Source organism: Ptychodera flava, chromosome 2, assembly GCF_041260155.1.
Source record: "Ptychodera flava strain L36383 chromosome 2, AS_Pfla_20210202, whole genome shotgun sequence".
NCBI classification, from domain to species: domain Eukaryota; kingdom Metazoa; phylum Hemichordata; class Enteropneusta; family Ptychoderidae; genus Ptychodera; species Ptychodera flava.
Window position 1 is genome coordinate 24,220,857 of NC_091929.1, and position 24,147 is coordinate 24,245,003.

A 24,147-nucleotide genomic window follows, 5' to 3' on the forward strand; every position below is an offset into this window, starting at 1 on the left:
TTCGACAGTGCACAGATAAACCCGTTGGCTACCAAAGATCGGGGACTCATCGATGTACACCTACGTTACCTGCAGAACACTCTGGAACAAGTGGTCCTAAGTTTCCTGGGAAAGATAGCTCTGGTCACATTCCTGGACGACAATGGAATGCGTTTTATTCCTGTTTTGGCTGTCCTCTTCGTTGTTTCCAGGATTGCGTTCTGGATAGGCTATTGCCGAAATCCACTGCACAGATACTTTGGGATGACCATGACCTTAATGTTGAACGCGTTTGCCGTCGTCTATCCTGTTTTCTGCCTCATAACAATTGGTTCTACATATAAAATTGACAAGAGAACCTAGTGCTGTGCCAGTTTACCAATAATCATCTGCTGAAAATCGTGAATATCCTGGAATATTGTGAACTACAATGCATTTGGTTTTATCATTGAATTGTGAAACAAGACTAGTAATCATGTATTTTGATTCAGATTTTTGACATGCGACTTTGAACATATGTTGACTACAACGCTTTGTAAAAGAGAACAAAGTAATGTAATGTTATTATCATAAATTTCATCATATCGATGTTTTTTCAATGTCAAACTTGCCTAAACACAATTCGATAAATACTTCAAGGCATGTTTTTTCGATCCCAGTGTATTATGATCTTAAACTTTATGTATACACAGTTTGTCATTGTATATCACACGTTGAAAAGATATATTAAACATACACCTTTAGGATTCACAGTGTCTTTGCTTGTTTTGCCAGATCACTGATAAAGGGTTTTAATACATACCGCATTTAGGTAATATCGTGAGCTGCTATCTTTGTGTAGTGTATACCAACCAACGTTAAAGCCCCATTAGCTTTGTCTTTTGCATTTTACGTACCGAAATGTACCATACAATCTTCGGAGAGATGTTTTGGAAAATTGACCCATAATGCCTTTAAAATATCACGGTTTAATTCCTTAATTGGTAAGGGATTTGGTCGATGGCCATATTTGAGTTGCAACTCCAACATTATTTGGCCGTTTAAATCTAAGTTTTGCGTTCGTCGCCAATATTTGGAAAACTTTCTGTGGTTACATGGTAAAGCATTTGCATCTGGTTTCAAACCATGTTATCGAAAAAGTGGAAAAAGGTACAGCTCTTTTGGTTTAAAGATTCCCGTGACGTCACCAGCATTTTCACAAAGAGGCACTTGTTCGCTCAGTTGTAGGCTGAAAGATCCGTCGCTCGAGGGCGCTCTCCACCCCATCCCCACTCCCACCCCCAATAGGAGGGGAGCGAGGAGAGCGTCCTCGATCCCGGGCCTCGATCTTCGGATCTTTCATTCTTAGTTGTTGACTGATCAAAGAGATATTGCCTCGAGGTTCATACACATTGATGTATATTAAACGAATACGGATGTATATTAAACGAATGCGGACTTTGTGCAATCTTAAATTTGAAATTTCCTTGAGTTAATTGCATGAATGAATGAACGAATGAATGAATGGATGGATGGATGGATGGATGGATGGATGAATATTTCAAATTGTGAAGTTGAGGGGAATCAGAGTGGTTTGATTCTTAGACTCTGAAGGAGGGTCTATGCTGGAAGAGGTGAAGTCGCCATGTTCAGTTATTATTTCTGTCATATTGAAATGTAAAGCACTCTCTCTCTCTCTCTCTCTCTCTCTCTCTCTCTCTCTCTCTCTCTCTCTCTCTCTCTCTCTCTCTCTCTCTCTCTCTCTCTCTCTCTCTCTCTCTCTCTCTCTCTCTCTAAACTTGAGTTGTACAGATAGCTCCCAGTGTTGTTCGTAGCGTGGTTTGGTAGTAGCGGATGAATAAATTTGCACATGTCGCATGTAAATAACCATTTAACCCCATCTGCGCCACACATAAACGGTAAGAATTGTCATACCCTATATCTTTTGTAACTTTCTAATTTACTCAGCCTATAAAGTACGTTCAGCATACGGCAGTACCACTTCTCCTATACTTTGGAAAGTATAGGAGTAGTGGTACTGCCGTCGCATGTTGAATATGCATGTTTTAATACATGAGTTACCGGTAGGCCTAATCAGAGAGTGAAAAAAAAATTGAACAGTGGATCAGGTACGAAAAAAATGCAACCTCTTCAATCTTCCAGACCCCCGGGATATCAAATGGTCCACCCCTAACAGGTACCCATCACTCTTTGGTTGGCTACCTTAAAATTAGCTGTGATAATGCAGCGGTACTTGTGGGTATATCGAATGCGCGCGGGTCATTGGGGTCATCGCCACAATTCCTGGCGATGACCCCAATGACCCGAGCGCGTTCGATATACGCCACAAGTACCGCTGCGACATCACAGCTGCCTTGAGGTAATATGCACCTCGAAAGTGAAAGACTTAAACGTTTGCTCAAACTTTCCTCAGTGAAACTTTCAACCATTCTCTTACCAAAGCAAGAATAAAAATCAGGGGTCATCATGCAAACTTTGGTACTAGAGAGACAAATAACTTGCGATTTCTCGATATTTGAAATCCAAAATGGCCGCCATCCCTGTGTTAACTCTATTATATGGGAAAAAATAAAATTTTCGATTTCCGAAAAACTAAGACCATGAAAACTGTTCTTTGGCCGAGAGCTTTAAAATGAGCCCCCACAAGTGGTAGGTCAGAAGAAAATTGATAAAATTTGAAAGCTCGAATTTCTGTCCCCGAGGTGCGTTCTACCTTAGGCCTACTATAGGAGATGTGCGGTTTCTAAATCATAGACTTTTAGTCAGGAAAGTTCATCATTTAATTTAGGAGAAGCAATGGTGAATAAAGCAATGGTGAATAAAGTGCTTTGCTCAAGGCATCGTCCGCTCGCACGGGTCCGTTACTTCCCACTAACTAGCAACCGTAACCGAGAGGAGGTCATACACAATGTAGGCCTAAACCAGGTCAAGAGTTATAAAATGGCGTAGGCCTAGTCCTTCTCGGAACAATTAATCATCACTGAATATGACGTTTGCTGTTTCTACTGTTGCACCACGGGTCTCACTTGCGTGTCTCACTTGTGAAAAATGGACACTCAACGTCCTCCGACAAGAGACTCAGACCAGTTTCGCTGCAAGGAGGATGGGTTTCTGTACTGTGAAGAGTTGAAAGTGAAGGCCATCTGCGAGGAATTAGCCAAAACAACAGACTACTCAAGCCCATTTTACTTGTACAGCAAAGCGCAGATCGAGCACAACGTCAGGTCGTACACGGACGCCCTCCGACGCCATGGCATACCGTACCTGTTAGGTAGGTTACAATACACAGAATACATTTCACATATGCACGTCAATAATTTCCTTGTTCCTTCGACAACTAAGTTCAAGGACAGATATCTGTACAACGATAATCTGAGACTATGCACCATACTTCCTGGATTGAGAACATTTCACATTTAAGTTCCTGCTGCATGAAGCCTGCAGACTGAGTAGATTTAAGCTGCGAACTAACCTCCGTGAACGGGTGGTGTTTAACAAGAAAGAGGTCATTTAAAGGCCATACAGTATTCGAAACTAGGAAACGAAAACATGGGACGTTTTGCTCGTCCTTTACTCAAGGAAAGGAATAATCACAGATACTAAATCAGTGGTCACCATGCCAATTATTGGATATGAGAAATAAATATAAACAGCTATACGTATACTGATATTTGATATTACAAAGTGCCGCTATCTTATGTGTATATTCCATGGAGTTGAAATACATTTTCGATTTTCACAAAAACAAGACAATGAATAATTCATGTTCTCTACAGGCTCCAGAATGGGTTAACACACTTTGCCGAGTAACAAGTATCGATAAACTTCGGATCAATAATGAAAGTTACTTTCAATTTAGGCCAGATAAACAAGTTTGTTTCTCGAATTTTTGTGGCAGAGCAACATAAATGGCGAGCGATTTTTGATAAGGAATCACATTCCAATAACAGCTGCTGGTGAAGTGTTTCATTCAAAGAGATAAGGATATGTAAATTTTGAAGTTTTATATCATAATTTCATGTTTTAACCTGGTCACAGGCACTCGAAACACTGTACGCTCGGTGATAGTAAGAGTTTTTTAGTATTACCGAGCTAGCTTTATCATTAGGTTTTAAAACCCTGCTTTTACAAAAAATACATATCATTGTTTTCCACAGGATTTTCCATGAAGGCAAACAACAACCTAGAAATCCTACGACTTCTCAAAAGTCACGGCTGCACAGCAGTACTTGTCAGTGGTAACGAACTGAAGTGCGCCCTCAAGGTGGGCTTTACCGCTGACAAACTCATCTACAACGGAAACGGTAAAGACAGGTGGGAAATCGAACTTGCTGTGGAGCATGACGTCATGATTAATGCGGACTCACTATTCGACCTCAACCATATCAATGAAGTCTGTGAGAAGCTGAGAAAGAGAGCAAGAATTCTTCTGAGGATAAACCCAGACATTGATCCGGTCAGTAAGGGAACCGACTCCCAAAATAATTCTATAGGCCGAAAAACTATTCACTTAAAGGGAAACAGTCGTCGGAACTGCGCCTGTGCGAGTTCCTTATTTACAAACAATGAACATCGTACACGATATCTTGAAGCACCTCCTCATCATAGCTGCAACATTTAAATTATACGATGCAGATTATGACAGACATATTTTAACTTTCATCAATCACCATCTTACCTTGGATACAGTGTTTACATTGGTCGTATGGGTCCCATACGACCTTTTAGTGCAGTTCTGACGACTGTATCATTTTAAGGTAGTTCAAAAGTGAAAGACTAAAACTTTTGCTTGAATGTTCCTCAATGAAATTTTTGATGATTTCTGTACCAAATCAATAATAAGTTCAGAGGTCATCGTGCATACTTTGGTACCAGTGCAACAAATTACCCGATATTTACAGATATTTTTAGTGAATGAATTTTTTTGTCTTCAGGCCATTTACATAAATTTGACACATGGGCGCCATCCCTGTGTTATCTCCAGGCCCAATAGAAGTTTTGATTTTCAGAAAACTAACAGGGTAAAGATTTTTCTTACTCTAAGAGCTTTAAAATTGGCAAGGAAAAGTAGTAGATCAGAAAAGAATTGTAAAAAAATTTTGGGGTCCGAATATGTCCCGAGGCACATTCGACCTTTAGCCAGTTCCTTAGACAAGTAAAACGTTACAAGGTATGGAAATGGTCGTAACAATAAAAATATCACTTCTTATTCCCAGCAATTACAAAAACTCACTGAGACAGCTGTTTTTTAAGTCTTCTCGTACTATATTCACCTGTTCAACGAACGTACATCTATATTTGTTCCTTCATTACATATCAATGATGGCAGGGTACCTTTACTGTCAGACGAGTTTGCTTTGCAAGGAAGAAACAAACAAACAAACAAACAAACAAACACATTCAAATCAAAATAACAAAAAATCTGGAGGTTCACAAACTTTTCTCCTTCCTTCCAGGACGTACATCCATATATTTCGACGGGGCTTGCAGAGACGAAATTTGGTATTCAAATGAAAGATTTCGATAAAGCCTTGGATGTTGTCAAACTACACGCCACATGGCTCGATCTGATTGGTCTACATTGCCACTTGGGTTCAACCATCAGCAAGATTGACGTATTTCAGTAAGTTTTAATTTCAGAGTGAACCTTAACAGAATTCAGTGCCTGTTTCTATGCTAGCCAATCACTGCCATTTCGAAGCCACGTACAAGCAAGTGCGCCCCACTGGTATAGCGCCAGACGTTCTTATGCAGATTTCACGCCTCGTTCACCATTTATGGATAAATGCAAATTTGTTACGACCCAGTTACCCCGACTCTTTATGGCTCAGATCATCGTGGTAACTTTTCGTAAAAAACAGCCCTGATGAGACAAAAGTAGAAGAGAGTTATCATGTATCACATAGTAAATTATGTGTAGCTTTTTTATGTTGTCACTTAATGGGAAACAGTCGTCGGAACTGCGCCTGTGCGAGTTTCTAGTTTTAATAAAAACAATGTATTTCGTGCACGATATTTAGATGTATCTCCTCATCATCATAGCTACAAAATTTAAATTATACGATGCAGATTATGACAGACATGTTTTAACTTTCATCAATCACCATCGTACCTTGGATACAGTGTTGCCATTGGTCGTATGGGTCCCATACGATCTTTGAGAGCATTTTCGACGACTGTATCCTATAGATCATAATCATTTTCGGTTATTCGCAGTGTGTCGATAAACTTTGTTCATGTAAGCAAATATGAGATTTATTTTCAACGTCGAGCATTCATAAAGCGCTCATAGTGTACTCGATATTACAAACTTTTGCAACTTGTGCCAAACATCTCAGAACTGTGGGTATAGGTACGATTAATTTCTGCAAATTTTCAGCGCAGCCGTTTGAAGCTAAAAGCCTAACATTCCGAGTCTTTGTAATGTTTGATTATCGACAATGAAATAGCAACTGGCAACGATTCACACATATGACTAAGAAATTCGAAATTCGAGCAGTTACAGGGTGTGAGAGAAATTATGAATATTTGTGACTAATAATATTAACTTGTGATTTTGTGTTTTACTTTTTTACAGGTCCTTGGTTGATATTATGCTCAGTTTGATAAACAGAGTGAAAGAGTGGGGTTTTGACCCGAAGTATCTAAACATAGGAGGCGGTCTCGGGATTAACTATGAAAAATATGTACAGGTGATGCTCACTCTGCATATGCTATAATTCATAGAAATTGTACGCATGTCAAATGTACTGTGCTCCTGACATCATAGTAGGTACACATATCCACCGATATTGTTACAGTACCAATAGAATGTAAACAGAAAAAATAACATTAATGACGTTAAAGGTATACTGTCACGTGTTCCAATTTTGCCACAGTTACCATGGAAAGAAAATCTAACCAATCACAGATTTTAAGCGGGTGGCCGCTTTTTAAAAACAGCGCCCTCACATGGGCGTTTTGAATACCAAGGAACGCCCCTTTGACCATATATGGGCATATTTAGGTTACAGGTGAGTATATACGTTTAAAAACGTAACATGTACACAATCTCTGTCTGTCTGTCTGTCTGTCTGTCTCTCTCTCTCTCTCTATCTCTCTCTCTCTCTCTCTCTCTCTCTCTCTCTCTCTCTCTCTCTCCAGAAAGAGGACAAAATGCCGAGTACATCAGATTTCATAGAATCAATCGCTGAAAAACTGAAGGGATGCAATCTATGTACAGTCCTGGAACCTGGAAGATCCATCGTCGGGAATGCCGCCATCTTGGTTACCAAGGTGATCGGTTTAAAAAACAACGAAAAGAAAAGGTACCCGAACCATTGATCACTCGAACTTTTGTATTAAGCACAGTCTAAATTGTTGCTGTGGAATAGTTTGGAAGTACGTTTGAGCAAAATCACATTTATCACAGAAAAAAAAAGAATATAACGTAAGGAGGAAAGTGTATTAGGACCTGAGAATTGAGGTTTCTCTAAAGCTCAATAATTGTAAAATGATTCACATATTAATTATTTTAACTTCTTTTCACAAATTTTGAATTTGATGTACTCATTTACTGAAAGATTCATATTGAAATTGCGAAACACCCTTCCTTAAACATGATGGTATTGTATTAATATAATTTGCGTACCACCATATTTCTGAAATCTCAGATCACCTTGAGCCCCAAAATAGCGTCCTTCTTTGACCTCTGGTCCGAGAACGGGGAAAATAAAAAACAAGATCAAAATGGTACAAGTCGAAAACTTTTTAATAGGCCTATATAGTAGTAATAACAAGCTTTAGAATTGTACTTATCCGAGTCTGTGCACTTTGTTAGAAATAATGAACAACGGGTCTGCATTTCTTATGCGGGTTGGCGATCTAAATTATTAAGATGAGAATTCACGTGATTGCTTCCTATAAAGGGTCGATATAACTCATTCAGAAAAATTTCAATTTAGTTTTATAGTCGTGGACGCATCGATGACTGAAGTATTGAGACCGAGTATATATGGAGCCTATCATCATATACAACTCATAGAACCAACCCAGGTGGGTTATTCCGAAGGGTATTACATCATTGTCAGAGAATTGTATATCGTGAAAGAGCGGACTAAACTTTTCACTGATTCCAAAGGCAAGGGAGAGACAGTGAACACAAATGTAATATCTGTATTTTTCATTCAGCGCGGATTCATCCCGCATGGCGTCAAGTAGAAAGGGCATGCTTATCCTGAAGATTCAGTTACGTAGATCTGCCGACCTAACAGAACAAAAAAAAAACAACAACAACTACAAAACACAAAAACAACGAAAACGAAACAAAAAAAACCAAAACAAACCACCAAACCACTCAACGACATGTAAAGTTGGTATGCTCAAGTACACAAAGTTTAACGTATAAAAAGCCCTCAGGTATGTTAATGCACGGGCAAAGGCTTACTTACATGTAAAATGAGTTTGAACATACTTTTTAATCAGACCTGGTCAGAAAATTGTGAAAATTGCCAAAAATATGTTTCGCATTTGATTAAGTTGAAATTTATCATAATAAATTACCTAAGTCAGGTCACGTGACCAAAATCTGTTATTTTCCCGCCAAAATTGTATATTGCAAATACTGAACATTCCAACAGCTAAACATCAAAATATTTAAAATATTATTACCAATTATGTAAAATGGGATAGAAACTTGTGTTAAAACTACTGGCAGATGCAAAATTATTGAATTTTGAATAACATTTCTTCACAAAAAGCAACAAATACAATATTTTTGACGTTTTACATGAATGTTTTGAATGTCAGAAAGAAGCATAGATAAGAGTTTCATGAGTGCCATGTATTTTTGAAAGAATATGATAGATGTTGTTTCAAAAGTGCAGAGAAAATCAAGGAATTTAACGGGTTACGGTTGGAATATTAAAATTAATAAAGACGTAAATTTTGGCGGGAAAATATCAGATTTGGTCACGTGACACAACTCGTCAAGATTTAGGCAGACATTTTTTTAAAGGATTTAATAATTTCAATAATTAGGCCAAATATCAAATCTGGTGGTTTTTAAAGATAATTGATCATTTTCTTACTTTTTGGCTTGATGGGTACAAACACCCATGCATTAACTTACTTGAGCCATAGAATGTTGTGCGACAGTGTAGTAGCAACGGGCTGGCACTATCGAGCCAACACGACAGAAGCCAGCGAAGGACCAAAGGGCTACAATTGCTTTTGAAATTGCGAACGTCCTTTCTGTTGTGGGCATTATGGACAATACGCCGTACTATTATTAGCGGCATTTAGTTCGTATTTGAGATTCATCGTCACCGAAGGCATAGACGCGTCGAATAAAATTCAATCCAAACAATTATCCAACGATGAATTTTATCATTTTGCGATTCTCTTCCAGAGCGGCGCAGCCGCAGATCAGGTATTTGATGTGGTTGGACCAGTTTGCGAAAGTGCAGATTTTATCGGTAAAGAGCGCCATCTACGCCCGCCACACGAAGGTTGCGGTATTGCTGTCAGAGATGTTGGTGCATATTGCTATTCACTCTCTTCAAATTACAATATGAGGGTATGTATGTAATACATGTACAAAATAAACCAATATTATATAGTTAATACAAACTCTAACAGAAGTGAAATTAACTTTTAACAACAATAAAGTCGATTTCCTGTGAATTCGATACAATTATTGTTTGCTTTGGAGGCTATGGTATCACCATTTATATTTTTTTTATGATAATAATGCATGCAGAAATAAAACAAATCTGTGTATTGCATTGATTGTAATTCTATTAAGCGTAAGGGACAACGATCGCCGATGAAAAAAAATCAGCTAAATTAAGTCCGTCAACTCTCGTCGTTACAGCATGTACAGTAGTAAAATTTTTATCATCTTTTTATGAAAATCGAAATTTTAACTTTATCCCATGTAATTAACTCGGCCAAAGCGGCCATTTTGAATACGAATATTGGTACAAAATTTCAGTAATGTTTTCCTCGAATCTCAAACATTTCACGGTAATCCCTGATGCTTACTCTTTATCATAAAGGATAATATTCTTTTTAAAGCATAAGCGGAAGTGTAAAACTTTCAGTTTTAAAGTGCCTTAAAGGGAGGGGGTCGTCGTATGCGCGAGTGCAACTTCCTCGTTTACAAACAATGTATTTCAGACAGATCTAGATGCATCAAGTCAACATAGCTGCAACATTTAACTTCTACGATATTCATTGTGAACAAACATGTTTTAACTTTCATCAATCGCCAAACGTACCCTAGATACACTGTTTACATCGGTCGTAGGGTCCCTGGCAGACTGTAGCCGAGTTCCGACGACCCCCCTTTCCGAACTCCCTTTAATAATATAACGGTGATAGTATTTGCAGTTTGCAATGTAAAACCATGCACTTTATTTATTGGAACCATTTTGTCTGTCTTCTTTGGCAGTTGAGACCCGCAGAAATAATGGTGGATGGCAAGCGGTGGCGCGTGATTCGCCGAGCAGAGACGATAGATGACGTCATGAGGACTTGTCTTGAAGTTCCAAATGACGGAGAATGACTGATAAGGGTACCACATGTCCATGCAAGGAAAATTGTCAATAATGAGCTTTGGTATGATTTATTATCGATGACCTGAGGAAAAGTTTGTTCAACTTTATTGATTAAACTTGTCCTCGCTTTACTCACATGTAAATGACTTGTTACTGTCATTTTTGCTTTTGATTAATCTAATAAATGTCGTATTACATAAAAATATAACATGAATTTATACAGAAAGTATCTTTTATTGTCCAATAAAAAGTTTGATCAAAATTTAGCCATGAAACTTGCGATTGTAAATGACGTCAATAATCACGCAATATCTGATTCTGTGCTTCTGATTTCCATGAATATCATAATGAGTCCATGGTTGTTCTGTAAATGATCATGACATCATCAAGTCCTAGTTTTCAATTAAAAACGGAACTACATTATTCATTTTATAATTTCGCCACTTGATGTATCACTTTGTTTTACTTAAACGGTTTGATAAATGTTTGAAAACCTAGAATATCGATGATAATGTTCATACATCTCTAAACGTTGCTATATTCGTAACTTTGTATCCTTCGAAGCGTTGGTTGCACCTTGACTCCACGCCCGTTAAGTCTTTACTGTTTGACCGTATGGTGGCGCTGCAGGGTAAGACGGGACCGCTTGGACAGTCTGCTCCATAGTGAAGCCACCTTTCATTTGATAGGCTGGAGGGCTTTGTGCTGTTAGAAGTTGTTGAGAGGTCGGGAAGCCTGTGAACATATTTTATAAAGTAGTAAAATTTTACTACTGCAGCTAAATTAAATTCGTACAGAAAAACCTTATTCTATTACACAATCCAAATTCGGTAGCTTTACTCCTGATGTTAATGTTTATAGAATTTACAACTATGTTTGTAGTGTGGGTCAAATGGTGGTAAATATAATTTGATTGAGCTGCAGTGTGGTTTGTTGTCAACGTCGATAGATAATCAACATACATTAGGCCCAGTCGCGATTTTAAACGTTTCAACGTGAACTCTCACTTGGGAAAGATACGAGTTAACGTACCCACTGCACTGGTCATTTGTTGGTCATAACCGTTTAAGGGCCATGTGGCTACAGGTGATGGGATGGACAATGTGATATTTAGACGCTAAAACGGCTTCAGTCTGGTGGATATATACTCACTGTTTGTATACATATTCTGTGCCGTAGCTGGAGTCCTGTATACTGTTCCCGAAGGTTGAACTCCTTGTACTGAGTAAATCATATTCGTGGCTCCCATTGCTCCTTCTTGTGTAGTGACGTATATTATCTGTGTGCAATGAACGATGTAATTGTGTCAACATTATTGGTTAACCATAGAAGAAACGTAACTCGCTTGAGATATACCTTGATATGTGAATGGAATGGTCCTCTTTCAAAATAACCACGCTCGTTCAGGCTTGCGAGCTACCTGTCTCCCTCTCACTCATGAGTAACATTAGATAAAATACGCCAATCAATTATCATATTGAAACCGCTTAAACATATGAAAGTCGATGACGTTCTTAAACAATTACAAAAAAATTAATCTAAATTACATGTTCCCTCGACACATATCGAGGGTGTAGTGTTGCAGCTTTGGATGTCAGACCACACAAAATTTCCATCCGTATACTTGTACGTATCTTATTGCTGGTAGCGAGACTCATACCGTTATTTATCTGTTGATTATATTGGGTGTCATTGACCCTATCGTGTCACTCATGTACTTCCGCGCTTTACCCTTTAAGCAAAATAGTTCATTTAACCTGTGCCTTAACTAGGAGCCGATTTAATTGGATAAGTGAATCGCTTACATGACTATTATTTTTTTTAGGTCTATCACCATCCTCACTAGCACTGCATTACTCTGTACTCATTGCATTTATCGAACGAATGATTCCTCAAGCTATCTGATGAGAGTGTGAACAGAAATTTTGGTGGAATTTTGGTTCAAATAATGAAGCGTTCATCGATAAACTTGAATCAAGTTAACGTCTTGGAATGCGTACTGTGTTGATAAATTTAATTCTACGATATAGGTAGCAAAGGCATTCCACACATTGCCTTTTTATTGTTTCGGAGAAGGAGGATACAATAAATAGAGCAAGTGGTTGTAAATGAAGACAAAGTAAAGTGGCATTCTAACCTGTGGGGCCGCTCTTCTCATACCACAGCACCCAATACAGCAGAAAACTGCATTGATGATGGCCAACGTAGCTGAGAGAAAAGCTGCGATCACCATAATTAACACTACTGCGTTGCATGGCTCACCCTGTGAATCATGAAATAAAATGAAATCAAGCAATATATTTTCAGTAGATCAAATTGAATTAAATCGTACATTTCTGACGGTGTTACATGGTGTGTCAAAGGTCATTGAACCGTAACTTTCGACTTTCTTCTCGTATTATAGTTTCATTAACCGTCATCGTTTTCCTTTAATTTTGCTCCTCTTTTAGCTGCGTCCATAGCTGTGGTGTTTTCAGACGGGATTCCTGCCTTTTATGGGCTGGTTTTGACTTTTACGATTTTAACCCTGCCACCACAGCTAAGGGATATTTCATAGACTAACGTCCAAATCCGCCGCAAGCACCCTTTGCGCAAGTTTGTTCGACGATATTTCGAAAAAGTTTCCATCCAAATTACAAATTGCCAACACTCGTCGACAACTTTGTTATTAGGGACTCACCACGACCAGAAATCCGCTCAAAATTCACTGAAATATCACCTTTTTTCTAGCCTTACCCGACATGACTACCCGGAGACCGCCATTTTGCTAGCGTAAAACTGTTGGTCGAGGCTCCATGCAGCACGTCACTACAGTCACAGTTACGGGTGTTCAGATACATAGCGGCCGCCGCGTAATATGCATAGAATAATTATTCTATGCATATTACGCGGCGGCCGCTATGTATCTAACCACAGGCGCTCCTTAGCTGGGTAGTCTGCTAAGTAGATCGATTTTCGGATCGATCTATAGATCCCGTAGTGGATATGCCCGCGGTCATATCCACTATGGATCAATAGATCGATCCGAAAATAGATCTCAGCTAAGGAGCGCCTGTGGTGACTAGCTGTGATATCGCAGCGGTACTTTTGGCGTATATCGAACGCGCTCGGGTCATTGGGTCATCGCCTGATTCCCTGTGGCGATGACCCCAATGACCCGAGCGCGTTCGATATACGCCACAAGTACCGCTGCGATATCACAGCTATGTAGTCACTAGCTGTGGAAACGCAGCTATCTGTTGGCGGGGTAGCGTGCGTCGCTATGCGGGTCAAAGGTCAACCCCGCCATGGTAGCTGCGGGCCAACTGCGAGCGAAAGTGGGTCTATTACGACGACATTGGTAGTATGGGTCCCATACGACCTTTGAGCGCAGTTCCAACAATCCATCCATATAATTCAATATTCAACGTACCGACAAATTATTCAACGCACCAAACGGGTCAGTCGTGGTGACCTGATTCGCGAAACTGGTGACTAAAATGTTTGCTAACATTACCCAAACAATGGTTTTATTATACGATAACTTAAAATTCGAAGGAAACTTTAAAAACAAACTATATTATTTATGGAAGGCTATCGTTGAAATCACTTTTACTCAGTCGTCAAGCTATTGCGAGACAAAGTAATACCTAACGTACAGTTCATTTGCCTGTACGGGGCTTTAAAGGTATACTGTCACCTGTTCCAATTTTGCCACAGTTACCATGGAAAGAGAAAATCTAACCAATCACAGATTTTAAGCGGGTGGCCGCTTTTTAAAAACAGCGCCCTCACATTGACATTTTGAATACCAATGAACGCCCCTTTGACCATATATGGGCATATTTAGATTACAGGTGACTGTATACCTTTAATATCAATAAGTACACAAACAAGCCAACAAACAAATGCAAATGAGTTTAACTCGCAACTAAGGATATGTACACACAAACAAACAAACAAACAAACAAACATACATGGATAGATACGTATACACACAATGGTACATAGATAAATACATACATCGTAATAGTAGATTGTTATAGCTAGAACATTTAAAGACAGCATTATTGGGCAGAACACAGAAGCGTTGATAATCGACATGACCATTGATGCTACAATCTGAGAAAAGAAGAAGAAGAAGAAGAATACAGTGGTTATAAAGCTGATGTAAAGTTTACACTACAAATGCATAACACATGTTACAATCCGCCTATGACTCTGTACAAGGTTGTCTTGTGTACGCAAAAGATGAAGGATTAACGTTAAATAATTAAAGTGCAATCTGGTGGCAATTGGTTAAAAAAATCACACACTTATTCGTCATCCAATAAACAGGGACTATAATATCAGTCTTGCTTGAGGGTATTTCACAAAGAATCATGCCTTCGCGGCGTCGACCATGAGTTCCGTCGGCATCTAAACCATGATACCTCCTTGTGAAATAAGAAGATCGACACCAGGATAATCACATATTTCAAGATACACATGACATGATCACACATAGATTTAGTACTTACCGGTCCGATGCTCTTCTTCCGTGCAGATAAACATCCCAAGGCGCCTGTCACTATGGTCTGAAAAAGGACAGAAATTAAAAACAAACGCGATCGCTTTGTTCAGGTTGCCATTCAAACCATATTCTTAAGCTTCTTTCTAGTTTTAGGCTGGCAACGCTGTTACATGATACACGTTATTGTGAGCTGATGACAATGCAACCCAAACTGACAGGCGTACGCACGTCATAGTACACTGTCCTTGTACCAGGATAAATTACTTTAGATCTACTAATAAATAATGCCTGCCCAATGGCTCAAGACACAAAACCGCATAATAGAATGGCCACCTAATGGGCCATGTTGGATCATATCACAAAATAATTTGATGTGCATATATATATATATATATATATATATATATATATATATATATATATATATTATATATATATATATATATATATATATATATATATATATATGTAATCATAAAAATATTTTGTTTTGTATGAAATCAGTTTTAATTGCGTCCATATAATGCATGTACGTCAGCGAGGAATCGCTTAAAACATAGCACAAACAGTGACGGAATGATTGTAGTGACGTAATTTTAAAACATCGTCAAAGCCTCATGATTATCGTATCAAAGTTTTAATGAAATGGGGATCAGATTTGTCCGATTAGTGGATCTTGGCATTAAATGTTGCATTGAAACGTCTATACAGTGGCCGTATAACATCGTATCAATGCAGAAATTGATATGTATACGTATGTATACAAAAATGTTCCTCACATCAAAATCGTGAAGAAATCACCGTCAGTGGGCCATATTGGATCGTATCACCGAAACAAATTGACATGCATATGTACTTATCATAAGTACATATGCATGTACTTATCATAAGTACATTATGTACTTATCATAAGTCAATTAATGATAATATCATTAATTGTTCGAGCGAATCAGCCAATGCATGTGTGCGTAATTGTGAGGAAAGCAAGGTGTGGTATTAAAATTGCTATCAGATGTTGAGATACAAGCCATCAAAACTTAACATGCAAGACTTATACTGACAGTGGCTACTTACAAAAAGTCCACACCAGATCCCAGTGCCGGCCACGTTCATTGCACACTCCTCACAGACGGCGACTGTGCCGGCTACTATCGAGGCTACACCGAGGATTATTTGGGTAATGCCGATACCAGCGGCTGCCTTGTGAGAAAAACGGGATCCTTGTTCTTGTCTTGGGGTTTGTAGAAGTGGCTGTTGGTACTGTCCTACTTGGTATGTAGGTACTGCTGGCTGTGACTGCTGCATGTCTACACTGAATTGATGATGCTGGGATGAGAATGTGCAATTGAACTTTCGGACAATTAGTTGCAAAAATCCGAGTCCAAATATTTGTCCCAGAGGCGCGGATTACCTGAAACAGACGTCGTTTGTGATGATGGGACACAATTTATGTATTTTCTATGTAAGTTCAAAAAGTATTCCCCATTCAAATCGCAATTTTGTGTCATAGGGTGTACAAACTATCACGTGAGAATGTATTGTTAGGTTACTGTAACCATGATAAGCACGATAAGACGGCGCCTCACTGTGTCAGGGAGCGTTCAGTTATTATTCCCGGCAAATTTTTCTTATATCTAATATATATATATATATATATATATATATATATATATATATATATATATATATATATATATATATATATATATATATATATATACATATATACATATACATATATATATATATTATATATATATATAGGTGTATAGTAATAGCTCAGTGAGTGACGTATTGGACTCGCCTTCGGCTCGTCCAATACGTCACTCACTGAGCCCTCGTCCATACAGGGCCGTATTTTGTGAATAACCCTATAATATATATATATATATATATATATATATATATAATATATATATATATATTCTATATATATATATATATATATATATATATATAATATATAATGCCCCTCTAAACGACCTAAACGACCACAATTTATGGAAAGATAAGCCTTTTATGCGCTTGCCATGGCAATATATACAGATATTTGCATTGAGATTGCAGTGAAAGGACTTGAGAATTATTTTTGTTACCAAGAATGTATTTGTACGTTGAAATGTCTTTTGACAAGGTGGACACTTATGAGAGTCGAATGACTCCCCGTGCTGTTTGAAAACCAACCGAAACATTATTTCTTTGCAGTTTTCGAAATTAGATGACCCCTGGCCATAGTGACTGAGCGCTCCCTTGAAATCGACAGCTCGATTGAACGTGCATACTATAGCGTGACGTTGTGCAAACATATATGCCACTGTTAGCGTCGTATGATATATTGCACGTCGTATAGGACTTGAGATAAAAGACTAAACAGATATTCTAGGCGTAGCTATCAATCGTACCAAACATGACATGTAGTTGACTCAGCTAAAATTGCTTGCGACGGACTTTTTGTTTTTCTAACTGGAGTATCAGTTTTACTGATGAAAATAACGTAACGGAGAAAGACTGACCAGGTGACCATACTTATGTTTTCGGTGTTCACAAATAGGTAAATATAAACAAATGACATCGATACAGTATATCATTCGACAAATGCTATGCTAAATTGTCAATTTCGGAAACAAAAGTAGAGAATGATGTTCCTTCACAATGTAAAGCGCAATTTTTTGATATATAAGGTGCCCATAGTAATGCTATGTAATAGCACAAATTAAAACCATCAACAAAAGCCAGGTTTTTACTTGACTTATTTAACTTGCACCTACAGCAACCAACGGTTCCCAGAAGTTGTTCATTTGTGCACTAAACGACCACAATTTATGGAAAAATAAGCCTTTTATACGCTTGCCGTGTAAGTATGTTTATATGACAGATAATACAGATATTTGTATTGAGATTGCAGTGAAAGGACTTGCGAGAATGAGAATTATTTTCGGTTCCCAGAATATTATATATTTGTACGTTGAAATGGCTTTTGACAGGGTGGATACTTATAGAGTCGAGAGACCCCTTGTGGTGTTTGAAAAAAAACCAACATTATTCCTTTGCGGTTTTCAAAGTTAAGATGACCTCTTGCCATAAGCGCTCCTTGAAATCGACAGCTTGATTAAACGTGCAGGCTAAAGCCTGACGTTGTGCAAATATATATGCCACTGTTTGCGTCATATTATATATTGCACGTCGTAAAGGACTCGAGATAAAAAGATTTATAGCAAATAAAGCAACTAAACCTCAGCTAAAGTTGCTTGCGGCGGACATTTTGTTTTTCTAACTGAACTGTCAGTTTTACTGATGAAAATAACGTACCGGAGATGGACTGATCAGGTGACCATACTTATGTTTTCGGTGTTCACAAATAGGTAAATATAAACAAATGACATCGATACAGTATATCATTCGACAAATGCTATGCTAAATTGTCAATTTCGGAAACAAAAGTAAAGAATGATGTTCCTTCGCAATGTAAAGCGCAACTTTTGATACATAAGGTGCCCACAGTAATGCCATGTAATAGCACAAATTGAAACCCTCAACAAAAGCCAGGTTTTTATTTGACTTATTTAACTTGCACCTACAGCAACCAAAGGCTCCCAGAAGTTGTTCTTTTGTGCACTAAACGGTCATAATTTATGGAAAGATAAGCCTTTTAAACGCTTGCCACGGCAAAATGTCTATATGACAGATAATACATATATTTGCATTCAGATTGCAGTGAAAGGACTCACGAGAATGAGTATTATTTTTGTTTCCCAGAATATTATATATTTGTACGTTGAAATGGCTTTTGACAGGGTGGATACTTATAGAGTCGAATAACCCCCTGTGCTGTTTGAAAAAAAAACCCAAAACATTATTCCTTTGCGGTTTTCAAGTTAAGATGACCTCTGGCCATAAGGGCTCCTTGAAATCGACAGCTTGATTAAACGTGCAGGCTAAAACCTGACGTTGTGCAAATATATATGCCACTGTTTGCGTCATATTGTATATTGCACGTCATAAAGGACTCGAGATAAAAAGATTTATAGAAAATAAAGCAACTAAACTAAGCTAAAATTGCTTGCGGCGGACATTTTGTTTTTCTTACTGAAGTACCAGTATTACTAATGAAATAACGTAACGAAGATAGACTGATCAGGTGACCATACTTATGTTTTCGGTGTTCACAAATAGGTAAATATAAACAAATGACATCGATACAGTATATCATTCGACAAATGCTATGCTAAATTGTCAATTTCGGAAACAAAAGTTAAGAATGATGTTCCCTCACAATTTATGGCGCAATTTTTTGATATACATTCATGTATATGTTCTGTTTGTAGACAACGAACAATTACTTTTCCTATTCCAACCGTCCTGTTCAAATACAATACGAAATATTCAAACCCTTTGAACGCGCTGTGTAACTGCACTATATCATAAACCCTCGGCTTTTCTTGAGGGTCAGTGACTATATCAAACAGAGTGTTGACGACTAGCCCGTACCAGAATTCATTTGACACTAGAACAGTGCATGTCAACCATATGCCTTGATCCACAACGAGTTCTTGAAAACGAAAACGGCGCCAAAAGATATGTCTCCAGTCAGAGAGGTTCACAAATTCGATAAAAAATCACTTGAACAACCTACCTGTTCAGCTGGAAATGGCTTTGTTATAGCGTCGTCTTACTGTGTCAATATTGTTATCACTGCAAGACCCGATAAATGGGCGTCAACGTGTTAACGCGCAGGCGCTGTGGCTAAGTGCATTGTCTGACTGTATTGTCCGAGTAAATAATATAGAGATAAATAGATAGATAGATAGATAGATAGATAGATAGATAGATAGATAGATAGATAGATAGATAGATAGATAGATAGATAGATAGATATGATAGATTACATACATACATACATACATACATACATACATACATACATACATACATACATTCACCAGAACAAATAGAGAATAATATATATATATATATATAATATATATATATATATATATATATATTTGTTATCTGAGAAAAATTCAAGTTTTATAAATGAAACTCGCTCTTGTAAATGTCGATATTATTTACACTTGAATACTTGATTGCCGCTTTTCAGTTTCGATCATTTGAAGTTATATCATGCTGTAGCAATGGATGCTCTGTAAATGTTCATGACAACCACACTTCTCAGTAACGTTTAGTAGGAAGTAGAGTAACTTCATGATTTCACCGCTTTATGAATCACTTTGTTGTACTTTAGAATTTCAAAATTTTCACAGATTTGAAAAAAAATATTGAAATTCTAGAATATTGATGGTACTTGTTGACACAATGCTCCAAACGCTGCTATTTCGCAATTTTGTATTGTAAGAAGCGTCGGTTGAACTTTGATTGAATGTCTGATATCGTTAATTTTTCACTGGTTGTCCTTGTGGTGGCGCTGCCGGGAGAGATTGGACCGCTGGGACTGTCCCTGGGATGGTGTGCGCCGTACCGTACCCGCTATGCGTCTGATAGGGCGGTGGGCCTCCTTCTGTCGGAACTTGTCGAGAGGTCGGAAGGTCTGTGGACAGAAAATATCACAAAAGTAGTTGAATTTAACAAATGTAGCTATAAATATAATCAGTTCAGAAAGACAGTACGATCCTATTGCACAATATAACTTTGATAACTACTGATGTTGCTTTCGCGTAATCGTCGATCATTTCTATAATATTAGGCTGTGAAGACAACGCTTCTATCTCCGTGCGCGAACACTCACTGTTCGGATACGTATTCTGTTTGCTAGCTGGAATCATGAACACTGTTCCCGAAGGCTGAACTCCTTGTACTGCGTACATCATATTCGTGGCTCCCATTGCTCCTTCTTGTGTAGTAACGTATACAACCTGTGTGCAATTAACAATGTAATTGTATATGTTAAAATTTCTTGTTGATCATAGACGAAATTAACGTAACTTGTTAGAGACACATTGATCAGGCTGGAATGGTTACTTGGAAAGATTACCATGTTTACACATCAATCAACAGCCCTAAATCTGCATTAGTCTAGTCAATCAATTTTTGGACACAAAGTGGTCAATTTACAACTGCAAAATGTTCATAAGCGTCCAATAACACCAGGTAAAATAAATTAGAACGAACTATATAAAATAATATATAAATATAAAATGTGAATATAAAGCAATAAAATGAAAATGCAAAAAATATCATATCCAGCATTGGACAATCAAAAAAGTTGTTAATTTGCTATAAAAGAAAAGTTTTTAATTTGGATTTGATGTTCAAAGTCACTTCGGCACATTTCAATTGATTGACGATGTGAGTCTATGTAGTTCAACGCCTTTGGACCACACACTACCCGAAAGTTCGAGCCGCATACGTATTTACGATCCTTTTGTTGGTAGAAAGATTCATACTGCAACTTATCTGTTGATTTTTCTTGTCGTTGACCCTGCCGTGTCACACATGTGCTTCTGCGTCACACCTTTTAACCAAATACGTGAATTTGACCCTTACCTTAACTGAAAGTCACTTTAATTGGCTCAGTGTATATTGTAACCGTATTATATATATCCTATGTATGTGTAATAGCGAACATATCCTGTGTATGTGTAATAGTGAACATAGCCTATGTATGTGTAATAGTGAACATATCCTATGTATGTGAAATAGTGAACATATCCTATGTATGTGTAATAGTGAACATATCCTGTGTATGTGTAATAGTGAACATATCCTATGTATGTGTAATAGTGAACATATCCTATGTGTGTGTTATAGTGAACATAGCCTGAGTGTGTAATAGTGAACATAGCCTGTGTATGTGTAATAGTGAACATATCCTATGTATGTTTAATAGTGAACTTACCCTATGTATGTGTAGGCCTAATAGTGAACGTATCCTATGTATGTGTAATAGTGAACATAGCCTGTGTGCGTCTAATAGTGAACATAGCCTATGTATGTGTAATAGTGAACATATCCTATGTATGTGTAATAGTGAACATATCCTATGTATGTGTAATAATCATATCCTATGTATGTGTAATAGTGAACATATCCTATGTATGTGTAATAGTGAACTTAGCCTGTGTGCGTCTCATAGTGAACATAGCCTATGTGTGTGTAATAGTGAACATATCCTATGTATGTGTAATAGTGAACATATCCTATGTATGTGTAATAGTAAACACAGCCTGTATGTGTCTAATAGTGAACATAGCCTATGTATGTGTTGTAGTGAACATATCCTATGTATATGTAATAGTGAACATAGCGTGTGTATGTCTAGTAGTGAACATAGTCTTGTATGTGAAATAACGAAGATAGCCTGTGTATGTGTGATTGTATTACTGTTGTTACGAAATCTGGAACTTAAACGCAAAATCACGACAATAAAATAATAGCTACTTTACCGGTTTATTTACTTGTATGAGACATTAAGGGCCAGTACTTCTAACTTTTTAAGATTTTTCATTGTTTTTATTTTGTATGTCAATTGCAAGTTCTTACTGTACTCCGAAAAGAACGTTCAAACGCCCATTTAGCTTGTCAACATAGCATATATATATGTAAAATGCACTGTTATCGTTGGCATTTGAATTCTAGTCTTGACATACATACATCGTCATAAACGACTCCCAGAGCGATAGAACTCAAAATGAGCAGCGTTGGACAGAACACAGTCGCGTTGATTATCGACAAGACCATTGATGCTACAATCTGAAAGAAGGAGAATGTGAGAAAGAAGATGATGCAAAGCATAACACCAATAGTGACAGTGTAGTTTATCCCGTTACGTGACTGAACATTGTCACTGAGCGGCCATACTATTGTTCAATAAGACTAAAATTACATGTTATTTTTAGATCAGTAGGACTAAACGATTTTGCCACTTTTTTGGATAGCACTAATGAAAATATATATGATTTGCTACTAAAAGTCTAGTACCGCCACTGACCTCCAGTGAAGAAGTAGGTCGTTTGTCGGCCATTAACAAATATAGAAACGAGGCAAAACAAGGGATTAACACCGTGCGAATTGTCAATGTCAACAAGAACTGAAGGAATAACCAGGGATGGAGAAATGCGGCTTTGAGATTTCAAATGATTCAAAAGGTAACACATTTGTAATATCGCAATCACGTCGACGACATTTGAAAATTGGACGTTTGAATTAAAGGCATGCGTTGGCACCAGATTGTCTCATCAGAAAATTTACCCACCTGATTACAATTTCAATGGAAAACAAAAGGCTATCACACCTCTAAATCCTCTTACAGACTAGAACAAAGGCGATTCAGGGATCGCGAGCAGTGCCTTTAACATTTAAATTTTAGGGTATCACTCTGAAGCAGAAATGTATTACTCCGCCTATGACCCTACACAAGGTAATCTTCTGTACGGAAAAAGTGAAGGATTAACGTAAGATACTTACAATTAAATCTGATGGTAATTTGTTGAAAAAAAAATTAAGCTTATTAAACATGAGCCCTATAAAGTATAATAATAAAATGTCTTGTGTAAGGATACGACACAACGAATCATGCCTGGTCTCTAACTCAATGTCGCATCGATCATGAGTCCCGTTGACATCTGATCCGTGATATCTCAACAATTGGGTGACATAAAAATGGTATCTACTTTTCATTGATTTACCTACAAAAACTTGGAATAGAAAAATGTAAAACGTAAAACGGAACCAAAATTTTTAAGTCCCCCCTAAGGCAGAGCAAAATTTTCAATTCCCCCCTCTACTACCCCAAAAATGTTCGAATCCTCCTGAACTCCTCCAGCCCCCAACCATTTTGTGATGAACGCAGCCTAAATTTATACTTATATTTGCTGAATGTCTGTTTAAACATGTCAGAACGAAATACGTTGGCCTTGCGTACGGCTTCGAGATCGGAGAATACCCAAGAGGTATGTCGTGATTTCAAAGTCTGTATTACAAGCATTTTCCTGTATACCGTCACCATACCTTTGGGTTGTACAGACACGTAGGGTATTTTGTCTAGTCAATTCATTAGGGGACAGGACGTGCACAGGTCAGTTGGCGCCTTGGAAAACACCAAAAATCAGGCCCAGTCGAGAATAGCCGAGCATTGTGTTATGTAGGTCATTTCCCCCCAAAAAACTCATGACCTGAATTCAA

The 24,147-nt window shown here is 37.8% G+C and overlaps 3 protein-coding genes across 4 annotated transcripts in view; 1 reads left to right on the forward strand and 2 right to left on the reverse strand.

The window, feature by feature from the left end:
• Positions 1–2,896: 2,896 nt before the first annotated feature.
• Positions 2,897–10,725, forward strand: LOC139117455 (uncharacterized). The gene is made up of 8 exons (XM_070680580.1): positions 2,897–3,250; positions 4,137–4,435; positions 5,436–5,602; positions 6,557–6,671; positions 7,123–7,286; positions 7,923–8,013; positions 9,368–9,535; positions 10,412–10,725. Exons 1-8 carry the CDS (start codon positions 3,028–3,030, stop codon positions 10,523–10,525), a joined length of 1,341 nt encoding a protein of 446 aa, XP_070536681.1. The 5' UTR covers positions 2,897–3,027; the 3' UTR covers positions 10,526–10,725.
• On the reverse strand, positions 10,570–19,696 carry LOC139117488 (uncharacterized). 2 transcript variants are annotated; one of them, XM_070680647.1, is made up of 7 exons: positions 19,643–19,696; positions 16,084–16,420; positions 15,017–15,073; positions 14,520–14,618; positions 12,655–12,780; positions 11,670–11,796; positions 10,570–11,252 (listed from the first exon to the last, which is right to left on the reverse strand). In XM_070680647.1, exons 2-7 carry the CDS (start codon positions 16,312–16,314, stop codon positions 11,110–11,112), a joined length of 783 nt encoding a protein of 260 aa, XP_070536748.1. In that variant the 5' UTR covers positions 16,315–16,420; positions 19,643–19,696; the 3' UTR covers positions 10,570–11,109. The 2 variants fall into 2 exon arrangements, with proteins under 2 accessions (XP_070536748.1, XP_070536740.1); XM_070680639.1 differs by lacking the exon at positions 19,643–19,696 and having other exon boundaries at positions 16,084–16,633.
• A 372-nt stretch (positions 19,697–20,068) lies between these two features.
• Positions 20,069–24,147, reverse strand: part of LOC139117472 (uncharacterized) — a 316,985-nt gene continuing 312,906 nt past the window's right edge. The window contains exon 7 of the mRNA XM_070680604.1: positions 20,069–20,554. Within this exon, the coding sequence (XP_070536705.1) occupies positions 20,400–20,554 (155 nt within the window). The 3' untranslated portion in view covers positions 20,069–20,399. The remainder of the gene's footprint in view (positions 20,555–24,147) is intronic.